A 21,505-nucleotide genomic window follows, 5' to 3' on the forward strand; every position below is an offset into this window, starting at 1 on the left:
ATCCATTCCTCTGTTGATGGACATTTAGGTTGCCTCTGTGTCCTGGCTATTGTAAATAATGCTGGAATGAATATTGGGGTGGATGTATCTTTTCAAATTATGTTTTTCTTCAGGTATATGCCTAAGAGTGGGTTTGCTGGTAATTCTATTTTTAGTTTTTCAAGGAACCTCCATACGTTCTCCTTAGGTTGTACCAATTTACGTTCCCACCAGCAGTGTAGGAGGGTTCCCTTTTCTCCACACCTTCTCCAGCATTTATTTTGTAGATTTTTTGATGATGACCATTCTAACTGGTGTGAGGTAATATCTCATTGTAGTTTTGATTTGCATTTCTCTACTAATTAGTGATGTTGAGCATCTTTTCATGTGTTTTTTGGTCATCTGTTGTCATTGATTTTTAAGAGTTCTTTGTTATTCTACATTTAATTCCTTCATAAGAAAAGTGATTTCAAATATTTTCTCCCAGTCGCTGGTTTGTCTTTTCATTTCCATGACACCAACTCTCACAGAGCAGGATATTTTAATTTTGATAAAGTCTGTTTTCTGAATTTAAATTTTTAAATGGGTTTTGCTTTTGGTGTCATATCTACAATTTCATTGCCCAAACAAAAGTGCACAAATTAAAAATTTTTTTCTTCTGAAACTTTTATAGGTTTAGCTTTCACAGTTAAGTCTGGTCCATTTTTAGTTAGTTTCTGTATAGGGTGTGGGGGGGTGTGTTGAGGTTCATTTTTTATGGCTATGGATGTGCAAGTGTTCCAGTACCATTTGTTGAAAAAGTGATCCTTTCTCCGTTAAATTGCTTTTGTGTCTTTGTGGAAAAAAAGAAAAAAAAGTTCAAGAGACAGTGTTTATGTGTGTCTATTTCTAGGCCCTCTTTTCTGTTCCGTTGATTTTTGTGTCTAATCTTTCACCAGCATTATGCCATCTTGCTTTTATAGGAAGTCTTAAAGTGGGCTAGTGGGAGTGCTGCATCTTTGTTCTTCAGGATTGTTTTGACTAGTCTAGCTTTTTGCCTTTTCATATTAATTGTAGAAGAGCTTGTGAATCAGCTACAAAAAAGCTTGTTAGACTTTGATTGTAATTACAGTACATCTGTGAATCAAATTAGGGAGGATTTACATCTTAATAATACTGTTTTCCAACTTATGAACACCCTGTATCTTTCTATTTTTTAAGGTCTTTGATTTTTTTAAATCAGTATTTGTAGTTTTGAGCATACATATTCTGCACACATATTTTCTTTTATCATCTTAACCATTTTAAGTGACAATTCAGTGGTATTAAATACATTCATAACATTGGCAATCATAACCACCATCCATCTCCACAACACTCTTCCTCTTGAAAAACTGAGGATCTATAGCTTAAACAGTAACTCCCAATTCCCCCTCCCCATAACTCCTGGCAGGCACTGTTCTACTTTCTGTCTCTATGATTTTGAGTACTCTAGTTACCTCGTGTAAGTGGTATCAGTTCTACAGTAGTTATCTTTTTGCAACTGGCTTGACAGTCTCACTTGACATAATGTTCACAAGGTTATAGCACATTGCAGAACTTCTTCCTTTTTAAGGCTGAATAATAATTTGTTTTGTGTATATACCACATTTTGCTTATCTGTTCATCCATCACTGGATACTGGGATTGCTTCCATGTTTAGCTACTGTGAATAATTATGCTGCTGTGAACATGGATGTACAAATATCTCTTTAAGACCCTGCTTTCACTTCCTTTGGTGATATACCCAGACGTAGAATTGCTGGACCATATGGTAATTCTAATTTTTAATTTTTTGAGGAGCCACCAAACTGTTTTCCACAGCAGCTACACCATGTTCTATCCCCACCAGCAGTGTACAGGTGTTCCAGTTATTCCACATCCTTGCCAACCCTTGTTATTTTCATGGTTTTTGATAGCCATCCAAATGGATGTGAGGGGAATCTCATTATAGTTTTGATTTGCATTTTTCTTCTCATTAGTTACGTTCAGCATCTTCATGTGCTATTAGCCATTTGTATCTTCTTTGGAGAAATGTCTATTCAAATCCTTTGATCACTTTGAATGGGTTGTTTTTTTGTTCTTGAGTTTTAGTTCTCCATATATTCTGGATATCCATCCCTTATAAGATACGTGACTCACAGATATTTTCTCCCACTTTGGGAGCTGCCTTTTTACTATGTTTGTGTTGTGTTTTGATACAAAAATTTTTTAACTTTCCATGAAGTCCAATTGGTTGTTTTTTTCTTTTGTTGCTTGTACTTTTTGTGTCATACTCAAGAAGTCATTGCCAAATCTAACATTGTGAAGCTTTTGCCCTGTGTTTTCTTCTAAGGGTTTATGTAGTTTTAGGTCTTACATTTAGGTCTTTGATCCATTTTGAGTCAATTTTTATATACAGTGTTAGATGAGGGTCCACCTTCATTTTTTTCTCATGTGGATATCCACTTTTCCTGGCAGTATTTGTTGGAGAGCCTTTCCCCATAAATGGTCTTGGAATCATTGTCAACAATCATTTGACCATACATGCAAGGGTTTATTTCTGGACTCTGTTCTATTCCATTGTTACCTTTATGCCAGTACTGCATTGTTTTGATTACTGTAGTTTTGTAGTAAGTTTTGAAATTAGGAAATGTGAGTCCTCCGGCTTTGTTCTTTTTCAAGATTGTTTTTGCTATTCAGGGTCCCTTGAGCACTTTAGGGTGGGTTTTTCTATTTCTGCAAAAAAGTCATTGGAATTTTATTAGGAATTGTGTTGAATATGTAGATCACTTTGGGTAGTATTACCATCTTAATATTAAGGAACATACAGTATGTTCCTATTTATTTATGTCTTCTTTAATTTCTTTTAGCAAGGTTTTTAGTTTTTATTCTATAAGTCATTTACCTGCTAGGTTATTTATTACTTCTTTATGATGCTATTATAAATGGAATCATTTTCATACTTTGCTTTTCAGATTGATCATTGTTAGTGTTTAGAAAAGCAGCTGATTTTGGTGTGTGACTTTATATCCTGTAATTTACTGAATTCATTTCTTCTAACTAGGTTGTGTGTGTGTGTGTTGAACTCTTAAGATTTTCTATGTATAGGATGATATTGTCCATGAACAGAGATAATTTTACTTCTTTTCTAGTTTGAATGCCTTTTATTTCTTTTTCTTGCCTAATGGCTCTGGCTAGAACTTGCACCACTGTGTTGAATAGAAGTGGTGAAAACAGGCATTATTGTCTTGTTCCTGATCTTAGAGGAAAAGCTTTCAGTCTTTCACCATTAAGTATGATGTTCACTGTGGGTTTCTAAGATGTGGCTTTTATTATATTGAGGCACTTTCCTTCTATTCCTGCTTTCTTGAGTGTTTTTATCATGAAAGTGTTGAATTTTGTTATATGCTTCTATTGAGATAATCTGCACTGAGCGAATCATTTTTTTAACTTCATTCTGTTAGTGTGATGTATTACACTGAGTAGTTTTCAAATGTTGAACCATCCTTGCATTCCAAGAATAAATCCCATTGGTAATGGTGTATAATCTTCTCAGTAAGCTGCTGAATTTGATTTGCTATTATTTTATTGAAGATTTTTGCATCTGTGTTCATAAGGAACATTAGTCTGTAGTTTTCTTATAGTGTCTTTGGCTTTGGCATCAGACCTTAGGAAGTGTTCCTTCCTCTTTAGGTTTTTGGAAAAGCTTGAGGAAGGTTGATGTTGTTACTTCTTTAAATATTTGTTAAAATTCACCAGTGAAGCCTGGGCGTTTCTTTTTTTTTTTTGGGCGGGGGGGGGGGGCAGATTTTTGATTACAGACTCAATCTCCTTACTAGTTTATAGATCTGTTCAGATTTTCTATTTCTTTGTGATTTGATCTTGATAGAAACACAAGTGGAATTTATTCCTTTCAACTAGGTTTTCCACTTTGTTGGCATACAGTTGTTCATAGTACTTTCCAGTAATCATTTTTATTTTTGTAGAATCAGTACTAATTTCCCCACTTTCATTTCTAATTTTAGTAATTCTAGTCTTCTCTCTTTTTCTCTCAGTCCAGCTACCTGAAAGTTTATCAAATTTTGTTGATCTTTTCAAAGAACTTAGCTCTGGTTTCATTGATTTTTTCCCCCTATTTTTGTAGTGTCGATTTTGTGTATCTGTGTTCTTATTTCCTTCTTTTTTCTACCTTTGTGTTTAATTTGTTCTTTTTCTGTTTCCTTTAAGTTGTAAAGTTAGATTATTGATTTGAGATGTTTCTTGTTTTAAATATGTGTTTTAACTGTAAAATTTCCCCTCAACACTGCTTTTGCTGCATCCCAACAACTTTATGGTGTCTTTTGTTTTCATTCATGTCTAAGTATTTAATAATTTTCCTTTTGATTTCTTTGATCCATTGGTTGTTTAGGACCGTGTTGTTTAATTCCCACAAATTTGTGAATTTTCCTTTTTTCCCCTACTTCTTTTAGTGATTTTTAACTTCACCCTGTGTGGTCAGAGAAGATACTTTGTATGATGTTTATCTTTTAAATCTATTGTTTGCAGCCTAACATATGGTCTGTCCTGGAAAACCTCTGATGTGTACTTGAGAAAAATGTGTATTTAGTTCTTGGGTAGAATATTGTTTGTATGCCTGTTAGGACTAGTTTATTTAAATTCTCTGTTTCCTTATTTTCATTCTGAATGTTCTGTCCATTATTGGGAGTGGGATATTTCCAACTATTAATATAAAACTATTTCTCCCTTCAGTTATGTCATTTTTTTGTTTCATATATTTTGGTGATCTGTTGTTCGGTATAACTGTTTATAATTGTCTATCTTCTAGCTGTAGTGAAACTTTAATAATATGTAATTTCCTTCTTTGTAACTTATAACCTTTTTTTGATTTGTCTGTTGTTAGTATAGCCACCCCTGCTCTCTTTTGGTTACTACTTCCATGGAATATCTTTTTTTTCCCTCAGTTCTCTCAATAACTTTATTTTGTATAGATACAAATAAACATGTTTTAGATTTAAGGATTTCAGTTTCTCCTACCACATAAGAACACTTTCCATGGGGACAGTCTTGTTTTACTTCCCATCTACCAAAAATGGCATTTGATAATAGACATAGCTCAGTAGAAAAGGCAGATGTTACTTATAAATGACTATTCAATTAAAATTATGAGAAAACCTAAGAGCTGGCTACTTATACTCATTCCCCTGAAAAATAATCATAACAATAATAGTAATAATAGCTACTGTTTATTGAGCTTTACTATGTTCCAGGCACTGTGCTAAGGGCTCAAAGTGCATCATGCCATTTAATCTTGAAAGCTCTATGAATACTACTGTCAGTACAATTTCCAGAGAAGAAAAAGGAGGCTTAGAGAAGTGTCGTCTCAAAAGCCACAGAATTAGGGAATGGTGAAGCTAAGATTGCAACGCAGTCACTCTGCCTTGGAACTCTGCTCTTAATCACTGCTACAAGCTACGGGGACTCAAAGAACTCAAAAGAAGGACCTCCCCTTCCAGGTTATCTTCATAAAGTAGTGTTAGAACGTGGAAGATGTAAATGAGAAAGAAAAGGCAAAAAAACCCTCAGGTTATTCCATTATGGGGGGAAGACACCCAAAATCCAAAAAACCTTACACTATTTGATGTTACTTTTCTTAATTAAGAAAACAAAATGCCACAGCATATAGCTCAGAGAAAGTGATGTAATAAAAGTACCTAGAAGCAAAATAAAAAAAGTGTACACATAGCATAGCATCATTAGGTTCAGTTTAGTCTAAACGAATACAGGATATCCCAGTCAAGAAATCAATAATTCTTGAGAATTTAAAAACTTAAAGAGAAACAATATATTTTATTTACTGACCTCTCTGAAATATGCCAAAATTCATATGGCTAATGGAACTTCCCATGTTAAAACGTTGGTCAACACAACAAATTCCTAACAAAAAATATTTTAATGTAGGAATCAACATGTGAACATTATATTTAGGTGATAAAATTCAGGTTACATAATAAGATAAATATAAAATAATATACTTCTGGTTTAATGGAAAACAGTTGTGACAGTCTTACTTAACACCTTGGTTAAGTAATGAGGGAATTGGGCTGGGGTGTCATAGAAGTATGCAAAAATTTAACAGTTCAAATAATCCTTAGCCCTTCTGTGAAAATACAGCTGGCAAATATGTGGCAAATATTTCTGTAATATGGTGGTTTCACTTAATTACTGATCATTCTGTTCATTCATTTAAAGTAACTGCAGATGTTTCTGAGCACTGAAAATTAGACTCAAAGTAAATCTTTGCTCAACAAACTACTGATACTATGAATGCCTTATATTTAAAAATATAGTTTAAATTTGTAAAGTTTAAGGTAAAGCATACTTGCTTTCATAATTATTTTTAAACATAATTGAGACTACACTACTATATATAATCAGCTATATTGTTGTGCACAGTTAGTTCCAGTTACCGTATCTTATATTTGTTGGTCATCAATAGCACAAAATTTATGCTCCAAAAGAATTATATCAGTCCAGCAAAATGATTACATTTAATTTTCTTTAAAGACAGATTAACTAAATTTAAGGAACAACTGGCTTTTCTTGATATCTCATTTTCAAATTACTGACACAGACTTAGCAGAGAGTAGTTATTTATTTTGCCTAACATCAAATAATCTGCAAAAAGTTTCCAAGACAAATGCATTTCTTGTGCCATTTCCAAAAATAAATAAACTCTTAACTGAAAGCATTTACATTCCTAGCTCTCTAAAGTAAACATTAAAAATCAAAGTACAAAAAATGATCTCTCAGCATCTGAACAGCCCATTTAGTTACATAAAGTATTTTCTGTCCCAACACTTTCTCAAATTCAAAAGATATTTACATGACATGAACATGACAGTCTTCATTTCAAACTAGTCAGTCCGTTTCCATGGCAACACTGCGGGATTCCTTGGCCACCATAAGTTGCATTAGTTGACTGTGGAATTTCTCAATCTTCTTTACATCTTGAGCTTGGTCTGTTCTATACACCAAACTAAATCATCTGTTACTTTAATACACAAACTCCCATCAGAATGGCTATATTTGAGAACCACACGTGCCTTCATAGGGTCTGGGAGGTAGAGTTTCTCCGCTGTGCGACTGAACTCCTCCCAGGTCTGGTTCTGCATCGTGGGCGCACAGCAGAACGGCAGAGGGAGGCAGAGCTGAGGACCAGAGGCAGTGCAGCCCACCTACCTCCTTACCTTCCGCTGCCACCTTGCATGGAATATCTTTATCTGTGTTTTCACTTTTGATCTGTTTGTGTCTTTGCATCTGAAGTGAGTTTTTTGTAGACAGAATATAGCTGGGTCATGTTTTTTTTAATCCCTTCTGCCAAACTCTGTCTTTTCACTGGAGAGTTTAATTTATACTTACAATAATTACTCATAAGGAGGGATTTATTTCTGTCATTTTGCTGTTTTCTATATACCTTATAGCTTTTTGGTCCTTCAATTCTTGCATCACTGTCTTGTGGTTAGTTGAAGTTTTGTAGTGAAATGTCTAAATTCCTTTCTCATTTGCTTTTGTGTAAATCATAACTCTTTTCTTTGTGGCTGCCATGGGATTACATTTAACTTCCTAAAGTTATAGCATAAATTCTGATTTGAATTTACACCAGCTTAACTTCAGTAACATACAAACACCTTTACAGTTCTGTCCCATCCCTTTTGATTGTTGATGTCACAAAATTATATCTTAATACATTGTGTGCCCCAAAACGTAAACTAGTAATTATTTCAAATGCATTAGTCTTTTATAATTTTGTAGAGAATGAAATGTAGTTACAAATCAAAGTTAAAATAATACTGCCATTAATAATTGCCCAGGTATTTACCTTTATTCAGATCTTTATTTCTTCAGAGAGCTTCAAGATATTGTCAGTGTCCTTTTATTTCATCTGCATGACTCCCTTGAGCATCTCTTGCCAAGCAGGTCTAGTAGTAGCAAACTCCTTTTTGTTTTTTTGGGAATGTCATTTCTACCTCACTTTTGAAGAAGTTTTGTCAGATATAAGATTCTTTTTTTTTTTTTGGAATATAAAACTATTTATTGACCACTGTTCATCAGTATTTACAGTGAAGTAAACAATATACAGTTGAATAACATTCTGATTGCTACAGAGTTATTGTTTTTCCTGGCTTCTGCTGAACCAGTAACCCCAAATACTGAGAAGACTGAGCATACATGTAAGAAATGGGTTGGGGTAAAGTTTGAAAAAAACACGCAGATCAAGTTTAGATTAGAAAAGTTTGTTTACTCGTTTAGTCCTGCAGATCCTATATTGCCAACATCTCTAACCATCTGATCAGGTTTCCATGAACAAGTCTGAGACATTACATGTATCACAGCCTTTCAGTAAATATAGCACAGGGATTTCAACTTCTTGTAAAAGAATGGTTCACCAAAAGGAACCTTTAAATGTCCGTTTAACTAAGTCTTGCTTGGTTAATTAAAACATACCAGATATTTTCTAGTTTTTTCATTTGGGCGGGGAGGTTGTTGATAGTGATAAAATTTTCCTTTTAGGGGTTTTGCATATAAAAGTACATTTATATGACTGTAGATATGGATGCAGATTCTGATAAGACTGCTTTAAAAATTATCCAATTTAAATTGTTTACATTAATTTGTCTACTTAATTACAAAATTATTTAACTTGAAAGGTTAAGACTTAAATTTTTCATTTTAAGTTGAAGTGATTTCTTATACTGCTCAAAATGATGGAATCCCAGAAACATGGGCTTATTCATGGTTGTGAAAATCTGTTTTTGTTTTGGTAAATGTATTTAAACAACAACAACAAAAAATCCCAAACCATTTACATATATATTTTATGTATACACATTCAAAAAACCCAGAATGGGCCTTAGGCATATATGAGTTAAATGCAGATTCTAAATTCTGATTGAGTAATGACTATGGAGCCTTCCCCCAACATTTAGAAAAGCTGTTCTCTAATGCAGAGGAAATAACCTACCGTGGTATCAAGTGTTCTTTTCTGCTAAAGGAAGCAACTACAGAAAGCTTTGATTTGTTCAAAGTAACCAGTACTACAGATGCAAAAAACAAAACAAAAACCCAACAACTTCCCCAATACTACTTCAAAAGAACATAACAAACTTGATTTTCATTATAATGTAGTTATTTCTTCACACTAATAAATCAAAAAACCAAGACACAGATTATATATATATATATATATATAAAGCAATGCAAACAATTATTGAGCTTCATCTTCTGGACAGGAATGCCAAGTTAGTCTCTCTTCATAAAAAGCAATTACAATTTGAGGACACTTCATATTTGCCTCTTTTGCCAGCACGAAGTCCACCTCATCTGAATCCTTCCATTTCATGAGAAACATTAATTCTCCACTGCTGTCTGTGGCACCAATTATTCCTTCTGGATCAAGACCTCTGGCAAAACCTCTTGGTTTATCAGCAGCATCTCTTTTCTTCTTTGATTTGCTGTCATCAGATTCACTGTCAGATAAAGATTTTCTTTTTGTTCCATCTTTTTCTTTACCAGCTTTTTGAGAATTAAGAAATGCTTCAATTAACTCTGGACAACCTAAATTTTCTTCAGGTTCCCAAGTATTGTCTAAATCTGTAAATCTCTTCTACTTCAGGAAATACTCCTCGTTCCCATTCACTACACGTCGGTCCAGTACTTTTTCTACTACAAATTCTTCAGGTTGTGCCTCTTCAATGTTTTTACTCTTTCCATTCTGTTTCTTTCCCATTTTTTGCAATGTAGTTTTATTGGAGGCTGTTTTTTATTGCAGACTTGAAGAGCTATTATTATTCACTGCTTCTGAACTGCTCTGGATCCCAGGTCTGCGGCATCTCTGGCCTTGCGTGCCTGAAGCTCCAGCCACACCCCAGATATAAGATTCTTGATGGATAATTTTTGTGTTCTTTTAGCCCTTTGAATATATGGGTTCATAGCCTTATGGTCTCCAAAGGTTCTGATGAGAAATCTGCTTATAATCTTACTGAGGAGCCCTGTATGAAACAAGTCAGTTCTTTCTTGATGCTTTCAAGGTTCTTTCTTGGTCTTTGTCTGTTGAAAGTTTGAGTATGTGTGTTTTTTTGAGTTCATCATTTTTGGAGTCTGTTGAGCTTCTTGGATGTTTATATTCATGTCTTTCATCAAATTTGAAATTTCATTCTCAGACTTGATGTTGTCCATTTTTGAAAATTTCAGGCTATTCTAGGTGTGTAATGGTGTCTCACTGTATCAGTGTGCAATGCCCTAATGACACGATGTTGAGCATCCTTTCATATGCTGATTCGCCATCTGTGTATCTTCATATTCAGGTCTGTTGCCCCACAAAGTGGCTGTTACTTACAGCTGTTACCTCTTTTATTCCACCAAATTTTAACATGTCTTCTCTTCATTGGTGGCTCCTGTAGGCCCTACATAGACTCAGCCTGAAATACTTGAGCAGCATTGCTCGCTTCCTCCTGTGGACCATGTTCTCTGCATGTTCTTTTGTCTCCGCATCTTTGACTTCTTATTACATTTTTATGTGTTTAATCTTTGCTTTTCTCTGCAATGCTGAACACTTCTTGCAGGCAGGACTGTCTTTCATCCATTTTATGTTACCTGCATCTCGTTGAGTACCTGGCACATGTCATTCATTGAATGACAGGTTAACTGATTTAGTGCATATTGATGGGATATTTTCAATAAACGTTTGCTTTTTACCCAAAGTATCATGTAAATAACAGACACCCTTGGCAACTTTTTGTTTACTACAAACTCAGTAAAATGATTTGTGGTTGAATGGGGGTTTGCTGTTTCAGGGACCACTGTCATTCAGGGATGTGTTTGTGGACTTTACCTGGGAGGAGTGGCGGCTGCTGGACCCAGCTCAGAAGCATCTGTACAGGAGTGTGATGCTGGAGAACTATAGCAACCTGGTGTCCCTGGGTATGTACTGCCTCCCTGAAAGGAGTGAGTCTTGGTTGCTGAAAGCTGGGGCACTTTTTTAAAATGCTTGGTGATTTGGGGCTTATGCTTAGAGACCAGATTTCCTTACTATCCCTTTGGCATCAGAATCTGCTGGTTGTATGGTGTTTACTTTGCCAGAACACAGAAGGGCAACTTGCTCATGCCACCTCTAAACTGTGTCTTCCCTGTTCCTCTGAACCCCTGGGTCACAGGCAGTTTGGCCCAGTTGTCTGTGGTTTTCTTTTCACAGGGTATCAGCACAGCAAACCCAGTGTCATTGTCCAGTTGGAACAAAAAGAGCTGTGGACGATGCAGATCCTGGGTGAGGGCCATGCAGGTGAGTGATCAGGATGTTCGCATTGCCTCCTCCTTACTCAGGGCTGGTGTGAGCCCTAACGTGATGTTCGCTTTGCGTTCATACTCTTAGTTCATCTCCTCTCTGCGTTCTTAGCTTCCTTCTTCCTTTGCTGTGGTGATGGACTCATTTCATTATGCATTTAAGCACACTTTTCCTCTTTACTTCACTTCCTGTGACTCTCACACCCCTTCTATTCTCTATTTTAAATTATTTACATTCACATTCGATAACCACAGTTCCAGCTTCCTTCTCCTGGAAACCTGTTTATTAGGAGGTTCTGCCCCTTCTGCGTCTCCTTGCTGATCACGTTGTCATCACTGTTCTTTCTGAGTGTGTTCCTGCATGGTTTGATTGTGTCAGTTATCCTGCCTGAAACCTCCCCCCGCCCTTACTCAGTGACGCCCCATGAACCCACTCTCACATTGCACGACAGAGAGCTCCTTCTGCTCATGCTTTAGTGGCCTCGCCTGCCCTGCCCTCTGAGTCCAAACAGTCTTTCTTATATTCTCCACTCTCCTTGCAGGTTGTAAGTTTTGAAAGACTTACACTCAGGATTTAGACTAGTTCTTTCTCTGTTGGTGACTGACAGCCCATTCCTCTTTCATCTGCCCTTTGGTACTGGCTTCGATTGGTCTACAGGGCATCTTCCCTTCGTGGGCCACTCCCTTCTCTCATTTTTTAGAACTGCTGCCCCATAGCTGTATGATAACTTCTCACCTGCCTGTTTGTTAGCCCTGCTCTGCTCCTGGTTCTTTTTCCTGGCACTTGGGAGTGTACTTAAATCTCCTTTCTATGCTGTTCTCTTCACTAGTCTTGGATAATCTGTTACTATTTTGGTCCTTTAAAAATAAGTCTTTTAAGGACTTATTTAAATAAGTCATCTTCTCAATTCCTACCCCAAACAAAGCTAGTATTATCTCATTTCTTGCTTGTTCTACTTACTAGCCAAATTTATACCTTTATTCTTTTTATACTATTAGTCCATCCTGATGTTATTGTCAGCTGTATTTCCCTCAGCACCTGTGCCTTCTGTCATGAGTGTGGCAGGATAAGTCAACAGTTAATCTTTGTAATACTAGGATTGTTTCAGTTGCAATTTTTGATTAATCCTAAATCAATCTATTTAAGCAGTTGTGATTTATTACCACACATCACAAAAGGCATGTGAGGCATGACTAAGTGATTGCCTCACTAAATCCCCAGAGGTCTCTCTCTGCCTTGCCATTCTGTGTTAGTATTTCTCAGATTTCCTCCCCTTGTGGTCATCAGATGGGTATTACAGTTCCAGCCAACACCTGCAGGTATACCCGTGGCCAGTGGAAGAAGAAAGACTGTCTTCCTCCCACATGGCCCTTTTAATCAGACATTAAAATCTATGTCAGGAAGCCCCAGCAGACTTACCGTGTTCAGTAGGCTAGATTTTTATCACACATCCCTGAGTAAAGAAGACTCTGGCAAGGGAAACGGGACCATCACTGATGTTTCCGATGAATCGTGCTTCACTTTCGCTGGGGGGTGTGGAGATGGTTCTCCATTTTTCTAACTGAAGCACATGGCCTTACAGATGGAGGTAGGACATGAAATCAAGTTTCTGCCAGCCAGGAAAAGGGCAGCAGAACTGCTTGGTGGGCAGCACTGTCCACCTTCGTCTACCTCTTTGGCCAGGCAGCATCCAGTCACCCCCTTCTTTCCATCCATCCATCTTCAAAAATATGCTGTCACCTCTCCTCATTCTTTTACTCTATTAGTGCAAGGCTAGGAACCTTGTTTCCAACCAGACCTGGTGGTGGTTCCGCATGGTCTAGAGATCAGTAATGAAAGGTATTTTATCCCCGTACAACCAGGCAGACAGGTAGAGAAGCAGAGAGAAGCACAGGGTGGGTGCAGCAGGGACCTTGTCCTGGGAGAGCAGCAGCAGTGGTGCCACAGGGAAGCACTGGGACCTGGGCTGGGCAGGCATTGCCGGGGTTTCCCACCATGGCTGTGGCCCAGTGAGCCCAGGCTTCTGCTCTCCTAGCATCATTTCCTTTTCCATTGTCCTCTGTGGCTAGACTCAAGATGGGCCACAGCCAGTAATCATGTTTAATATAGTCTTGAATCATATTTAAACAATCTTTCATCTTGTGAGTTCCTGTCTACTACTCCCTGGGCCTGGTATTCTGTCCTTATTTCTTGAATTATTTCTGCTGTCTCTTGAGATACCAGCAATCATCTAATTTTCTGCAATTGTTGCAAAGAAAATGCTCAACAGTAAATTCATTAAATTTCCTGGGAAATGACATGAAGGATGCCAGACCTGTGGGGACCAAGGAAAAGTAGGCAGGAGTGTGGTGCCAGCAGCCGAAGGATTCAATGGGTGAGGTACACACTCAGTATCCATGAGCCCTGAGAGTCTACAGGGACAATACTGACAACCAAACGTAACAAATGTGATTCGAGGGCAAAGATCAGTTACTCACTGGCCTGTTTTCTTCTTGATGGAAACATTGCTGACTTTAGGACCATGTAGTAGCCAGTAATACTCCCTCCACAGCTATTGTAAGAGTCACACATGCTCATATTCATTTCTCAGTGCATGGGGGTGGGCACTGCCCCAGTTGGAAGTCGATGTTTGGGAAAATATAATCTGTAGGTTGTGTACAAAATGAATAAGAGGGTTCAGATGTAGGGTGTAGGGAAACCTGGGATGGGGCACTAAGATCCTGTGATGTTGCTGTCTTCAAACCTGACTTGATGCTGTGTTCTCCTAGTACCCTTTCCTGTCTGTTGCTTCGGTCAGCTTGTTACTTTGGGACATCCAGGTCAGGTCTACCCATTCTCTCTTCTGTTCAACCTCCAAATATTTGTTGTGCCTGAGGACTTAGTCCTGTGTCTTGTTCCCTGTCTACTTTGTATCTTTGGATTTGGTGGGGGTGGGGGGGGTTGTGTTTAAACAGCATTGTGTCCACCTTGCCCCTCTGTTTATCATTCCTTCCAGAGAAAAACGACTTCATGTCTTGTAGCCCTTTTTTATGGTCTTTACCTCCATGTTTTCTAAATAACCAGCTTTTTCTACTGCACCTTCACTTTCTGCTCTAATTATTCAGTGTGAAAGTCAAGATTTAATTCTCTTTCATCCTCTTCCCCATGATACACACACTCTCTTCCCATCCCTGCATCATCCTAATCCAGCTATTTCATACGTAGGTCAGTCTTCAGTTTTTACATCTTTACGTCTGTGTAATGTTATTCACAGGTAAATCACGCAAGTGTGCAGTGGTTGGTTTTTGTTCATAAATCACTTTTTCTCTGGAGTTGTTTTATTTCCCTGTGCAGTTTTCTCTGTTATTATTAATGTATTTATAGTTAATTTAAGCCCGGACTCTTCTTCACATGTCTAAATATTCTTTTGGTATATTCAGGTAAGTTAGTGCTTCTGTCAATTTCATCTTCCTGGTGACATCACTCCCATGTCTTTTGACTTGCCCCAGTGTGACCTAACTTTTCTCAGGACTTGGTTGTACAATTTTTATCCTGGAATCTCCTTTTAGATTTTCTTTTCTGTTTTTTTTGTGTGTGTATGTGTATGTGTCATCTTTTTTCTTGGTCAGTTTTGTTAGAACATCTCTCACAGTATATTCCTGTGAAAGAGTGCATGTGATATACTTTACTCCCAAATGCTCTGTTTTTCTCCTCTAGTGATGCAAATGAGAAGTTAGATCCATTCTAAATTTTGATCCATTATTTGAAACTTTTTTGGTTTCTCTGGAAGTTTTACTAGCTGCTGCTTGTCATCAGCATTCTGAAACAACTCAGTGATGTTTCTTGTGAGTTTATTTTCATCTATTTGGCGATTCAGTAGAACTTTATAGAGGACTATAAACCAATCGCAGGGGTTCTGCTCTTTCTCCTGAGCTTAGCACAGTGTTTGGCACATAATAGATGTTTAAAAATTGTTTGTTGAATGAAACTAATGCTCAGAGATCCCTTCCCACTTCTTCATATCTTGCTCATTTTTCCTTGTGCTTTCTGAAGAAGGCATTATGCAACATTTTGAAACTCAAGACTGTATTTATTGTCAGTTCCCTTTGCCTATTTTCACGTTTTGTTTTGCTTGGTTTTCCCGAGAACCCGGGAGTTTGGGTACATTTACACTTGAGATTTTGTTTACATTCAGAACTGATATTTGAAACTAAGGAAAACCTCATGACATGGTATTTTTAAGGCAATTTTATGCTATGCTAGCATCATGTTTGTGTTTGTATCATATGAGTATTTTTGTTTCTAGATGAAGTCTGGGAAATTGACGGTTGTATGGAATGGCATCAGGAAAATCAAGGCAAGCTGGGAAGTATGGCAAAAAGCTATCAGTGTACTGCATTTGGAGAACTATGTCTTCTTAGTACAGATTATGTTTCTTCAAGTCAAAACCTTCACAAATGTGTTGCAAATGGAAAGAGCTTGAAACACAATATAGATTTCAGTAGTAATTATGCTGGAAAGAATCCTAATGGGTTTCATGCACATAAGGAATCATCATTCCATTCTAAACATGAGCAAGCTGTTATTGGAATGAAATACTGTGAAAGTAATGAGTCTGGAAAAACTGCCAACAGAAAGTCACAGCTCATATGCCAACAAATACATATGGAAGGAAAACCCTGTGAATGCAGTTACTGTGGGAAGGCCTTCAGCAGCAGGTCATACCCTGTGGTGCATCAGCAAACTCATGCAGAAGAAAAACCCTACAAATGTAATGGATGTGGGAAAGACTTCATCAGCAAGTCCTACCTCATTGTACATCAGAGAACTCACACAGGACAGAAACCATATGAATGCAGTGACTGTTGGAAAACTTTCAGTTTCAATTCAGAACTTGTTATACATCAGAGAATTCACACACAGGAGAATCCCTATGAATGCTGTGAATATGGGAAAGTCTTCAGTAGGAAAGACCAGCTTCTTTCACACCAGAGAATTCATTCAGGACAGAAACCCTATGGGTGTCATGAATGTGGGAAAGCTTTTGGTTTGAAATCACAGCTCATTATACATCAAAGAATTCACACAGGAGAGAAACCCTATGAGTGCAGTGATTGTCAGAAAGCCTTTAATACAAAGTCTAACCTCATGGTACACCAGAGAACTCACACTGGGGAGAAACCCTATGGTTGTAGTGAATGTGGGAAGGCCTTTTCTTTCAAGTCACAGCTTATTGTACATCAGGGAGCACACACTGGAGTGAAACCCTATGGGTGTAATCAGTGTGGAAAAACCTTCAGTTTGAAGTCACAGCTCATTGTACATCAGAGAAGTCACATGGGAGTGAAGCCCTATGGATGCATTGAATGTGGGAAAGCTTTTAGGAGCAAGTCCTACCTCATTATACATCAGAGGACTCACACCGGAGAGAAACTCCATGAATGCAGGGAATGTGGGAGAGCCTTCAGTTTCAATTCACAACTTGTTATACATCAGAGAATTCACACAGGGGAGAATCCCTATGAATGCAGTGAATGTGGGAAAGCCTTCAGTCGGAAATACCAGCTCATTTCACACCAGAGAACTCATGCAGGGGAGAAGCCGTATGAATGCAGTGACTGTGGGAAAACTTTTGGTTTGAAGTCACAGCTTGTGATACATCAAAGAACTCACACAGGAGAGAAACCCTATGAGTGCAGTGATTGTCGGAAAGCCTTTAATACAAAGTCAAATCTTATTGTACATCAGAGAACCCACACAGGGGAGAAACCCTATGGTTGTAGTGAATGTGGGAAAGCCTTTACTTTCAAGTCACAGCTCATTGTACATCAGGGAGCACACACTGGGGTGAAACCCTATGGATGTAATCAGTGTGGAAAAGCCTTCAGTTTGAAGTCACAGCTCATTGTACATCAGAGAAGTCACACTGGAGTGAAGCCCTATGGATGCATTGAATGTGGGAAAGCTTTTAGGAGCAAGTCCTACCTCATTATACACATGAGGACTCACACAGGAGAGAAACCACATGAATGCAATGAATGCGGGAAATCCTTCAGTTTCAATTCACAGCTTATTGTACACCAGAGAATTCACACAGGGGAGAATCCCTATGAATGCAGTGAATGTGGGAAAGCCTTTAATAGAAAAGATCAGCTTCTCTCACATCAACGAACTCATGCTGGGGAGAAACCTTATGGGTGCAGTGAGTGTGGGAAAGCCTTTAGTAGCAAGTCATACCTTATTATACACATGAGAACTCATTCAGGTGAGAAACCATATGAATGTCACAAGTGTGGGAAAGCCTTCATTTGGAAGTCACTACTCATTGTACATGAGCGAACTCATGCTGGGGAAAACCCTTATAAATGCAGTCAATGTGAGAAATCCTTCAGTGGAAAATTACGACTCATTGTACACCAGAGAATGCACACAAGAGAGAAGCCCTATGGTTGCAACGCGTGTGAAAAAGCCTTCCTGAGGAAATCTCAGCTAATTGTACATCAGAGAACTCATTCAGGGGAGAAACCCTATGGCTGCAGCGACTGTGGGAAAACCTTCTCTCAGAAATCCATTCTCAGTGCACATCAGAGGACTCACACAGGAGAGAAACCCTGTAAGTGTACTGAGTGTGGGAAAGCCTTTTGTTGGAAGTCACAGCTCATTATGCATCAGAGAATGCATGCAGATGAGAAACATAATGGTGAATTAAATGTAAGAAACTTTCTCTCAAAAGTGAATTCACAGGAATTTCCAGAAAACTTGTACAGGAAAGAAGCTCTGTAAATGGAATTATCTTATTGTACACCATGTATGTATGGCATGTGGAAGGGCATCCACAGAATGCTGCTTTTTATACATAAAATATAATCAGTAAATGTGCACACTGGACCCTGTGGAAGCAGTGAACCCTATGAAAGTTCTTACCAGGAAGTCGCACCTTTTCTTTAAGTCTGCACCGGTGACAAACCATATGAATGAAATGAATGTCAGAAAGGCATTTTTTAATATACTAACATCCTCAAAGAGGAAATTCCATAGTACAAATGAATATTGAATACAGTACTTTGAAATTCATACTTTATTATGAATTAGGATTTTAATGAGAGAAAATATAAACGAATGAATTGCAGGTACCAGAAGCTCATACCTTGGAGAAACCAAGCTATAAGGGAAATTCTTCATCTAGAAATAACAAATTTCCCGTTAAAAAAAAAAAGGCAAAATGTTTGAATGAGTGAAAATCTATGCATATTTCAGATGGGGTAAAGCCTTAGCAGGAAGGTTTCTTTACCAATATTTTGATTCAATGGAAAAAATAATTTGCTTTACAATTTAAGGGAACTTATGTTCCAGATGTTCCAGAGTTTTAGGAAAAGATTGGAGAAACTATTCAAGTATCAATGATAGGCGTGTTTATAAAAAAACATAAAGACTTTTGTGTAAATAAAAGTAATAACTAGGATAACAGTAAGGATTACATTGTATGGCCTGCAGAGATGGTCACATGTTACCTTCCTTTCTGTAGTATAAAATACATTCTGTGTAGTTTGGCATATTCTTGTGAATGCCGCATTGGATAATAAGTTAGCTAGATAACAATACCATTTCCCAGGGGTTTCTACTCTGCATAGGAACATTCTTCTTTAAAAATACAACTTGTTACTAGAATAATATGGCATTAACATGCATTTCAATACTTTAAACCTTTCCTATTACTTTGTATCCTTTGTAAATGGTCCTGAAAGGTACCTCTTTAGTTATGTAATTGGTATAGTGCACATTTCATGAAGTTATGTATCTGGAATCTGTTCTGCCCTCTCTGGTTAGAACACCTTGATTTTCTTTAAGAGAATTCACAGTGTATGCAGTAATGATGGGACCATCATTTAAGGTGCCCTGACAGGAGTTGGCTGAGATAGTCTAGAATTTGTTTTTAATGGACTCTTCAGTACAGAAAATCAAACTTCACTTTTGTTCTCTGGTAGCATCTTGCTTCAAGTATTAATTATTTCTTACTGTATAGATTACCCAGAATAGCTTTATTGTCACTTTTTAGCCCTAGTTCTCTTCTCTCTTAACCTGAGCTATCTCATATCCTCTCAGTACACTTAAGTGATACCTTTAAGTGATGCTGCTGAAATGTGTGTGTATAGTTGTAGATTCAGATTGGTGAAAAGTCATTCTACCAGTTGCTTACTGACAAAGTCAGGTTTTTTTCCTACAGCCTCACCAGTTACCTTGTGTGAATGAGCATTAATCTGAAAATTAGGCTAGGGCTCTCTTGGAGAAATATGAGGATTCAAAACTGCAAATATTTCTGGAACATCCACTACGTTGTGCTCTTTATTTAAGCAGGGAATCCCATCTCTTACCCAAAGAAAGTGTTTCTTCCTTGAAGGAAATAGTTAATGACGTTTGAATGCCAAATTCATATGTGTTCAGCTCATTATGCAGGATCCCAGTGTCAGGAGACCTGAACTGAAGAATGATGATTTTCAGAAGGGAAGAGAAGGCTTGCATAAGGAAAGAATTCCAGGTGTCTGCTACAGTCTATGCCCTAAATCTGGAAAATGTGAATATATATTTTGTCATTGATGTTCCAAGGAAGATACATACACATAGTAAAGAATAAACACATATTCTGTTTCCCACTATCCAGGGTCAATTAGATTTTAAAGGTGCTGTATTGTGTGATGCAAATGCACACGCAGACTTCCCCAGTAGAAGCCAGAGACGTCAACATAATGTTGAAGGCATAAATCACATACTCTGTGAAAGGATAATGCTGGATTGGATCTGATCTTAAGTGAAATGGAAAATTTTCCAGATAAATGAAACTTAACAAAAAAAAAAATCAATTGATCTGCAAGCAGCAAGCAAAATAGAAAAGTTAAGAATTGAATCTCTGGCTTGAAAAACCTACCTAGTTCCTCTAACTCTGCCCCAGCCCCAGAAAAGAAAGAGGTTCTTGAGACTTTCAATAATAGTTGATAACTTGCAGGAAAGTTAAAGGAAAGATAATTCTAATATTTTACAATATTTCACAGGAAGTAGACGTTTTGGGGGAAAGTGACAGTCATTTGTAAACATAAATTTAAAAATCCTGAATGGGGGACTTCCCTGGTGGTCCAGCAGTAAAGAATCCATATTGCAATGCAGGGGAGACAGGTTCAATCCGTGGTCAGGGAACTGAGATCCCACATGCCACAGTGCAACTAAACCCATGTGCCACAACTACATGTGCCTCAACTAGAGACCCTGTGTGCCGCAAACTACAGAGTCCACACACTCTGGAGCCCACACGCCCTGGAGCCTTTGGGCCAAAACTAAAGAAAACCCGAATGCCACAACTAGAGAGAAGCCTGTGTGCCACAACAAAGATCCCACATGCTTAAACTAAGACCTGACGCAGCCAAAAACAAAAACAAACACTAAATGGAATTATAGCAAAAATGCATCTAATGTAGAGTTTTTATTTTTTAAAGTCATGACTTTGTTAAGTGTAGCAGACTGTTAGTGGTGAACCCAGTATTGCTTCTTTACCAACAGTATGACTGCATTTCATAGTGGTGATGTGCCTGGCTAAAAAGCTACATTTCTCTGTTCTGTTTGTAGCTAAGTGTGATCATGGTACTAGTTCTGAGTAATGAAATGGACATAGAGATTACTGAGAGGGATAATGGGAAGGGTTTTCAAAAGGAACACTAACAAGTGGGGAAAGCCCTCTAGTGTCCTTTCATCTTTTCAATATGCAACAAGCCGGTTGTTCAGAGACTCAGCAGCCATCTGAGAAGTTGAATTCCTCTTCAAGGTGGAAGCCATCTGCTTGAGTGCAGTAGAGAGACAGGAGTGACGTGGCTCTCTGATATGATGGAGCTGCTATTACCAGCCCTAGACCACGAAGCCTTGGGATCTTTACACAAAAGAGAGGTGAACTGTCTTGTTCAAGACATCTTTTCTTTTTTCATTGGAAGGATAGTTGATTCTGTTATATGCACCTGAATCTGATCCTAATTAAAACACATTGGGTGTTTGGAACATTTAATATTAGAAAGTCTTTTTGTAAAATTAACCACACTACCAGACCCCCCCCCCCCAAAAAAAAGGCATGTATTAATATGTGTAAATAAATCATTTGATGGGCTATAATGCACATAGATGGCTTTAAAATGTTATTAAATTAGAGATAGAAATTAACTCCTTTAT

General features: G+C 37.6%; 1 protein-coding gene and 2 pseudogenes across 3 annotated transcripts in view; 1 reads left to right on the plus strand and 2 right to left on the minus strand.

The window, feature by feature from the left end:
• ZNF268 (zinc finger protein 268) overlaps window positions 1-19,173 on the plus strand; it is a 72,750-nt gene extending 53,577 nt beyond the window's left edge. For all 3 annotated transcript variants that reach the window (XM_057744633.1, XM_057744630.1, XM_057744631.1), the window contains 3 exons: window positions 10,833-10,959; window positions 11,231-11,317; window positions 15,606-19,173. In XM_057744633.1, the coding sequence (XP_057600616.1) occupies window positions 10,833-10,959; window positions 11,231-11,317; window positions 15,606-18,082 (2,691 nt within the window). In that variant the 3' untranslated portion in view covers window positions 18,083-19,173. The remainder of the gene's footprint in view (window positions 1-10,832; window positions 10,960-11,230; window positions 11,318-15,605) is intronic.
• LOC130858345 (signal recognition particle 9 kDa protein-like) lies at window positions 6,898-7,151 on the minus strand (annotated as a pseudogene).
• Window positions 9,245-9,787, minus strand: LOC130858332 (chromobox protein homolog 3-like; annotated as a pseudogene).
• Window positions 19,174-21,505: the final 2,332 nt, after the last annotated feature.

The sequence above is a fragment of the Hippopotamus amphibius genome, chromosome 8 (assembly GCF_030028045.1).
Source record: "Hippopotamus amphibius kiboko isolate mHipAmp2 chromosome 8, mHipAmp2.hap2, whole genome shotgun sequence".
Taxonomy (NCBI): Eukaryota; Metazoa; Chordata; class Mammalia; order Artiodactyla; family Hippopotamidae; genus Hippopotamus; species Hippopotamus amphibius.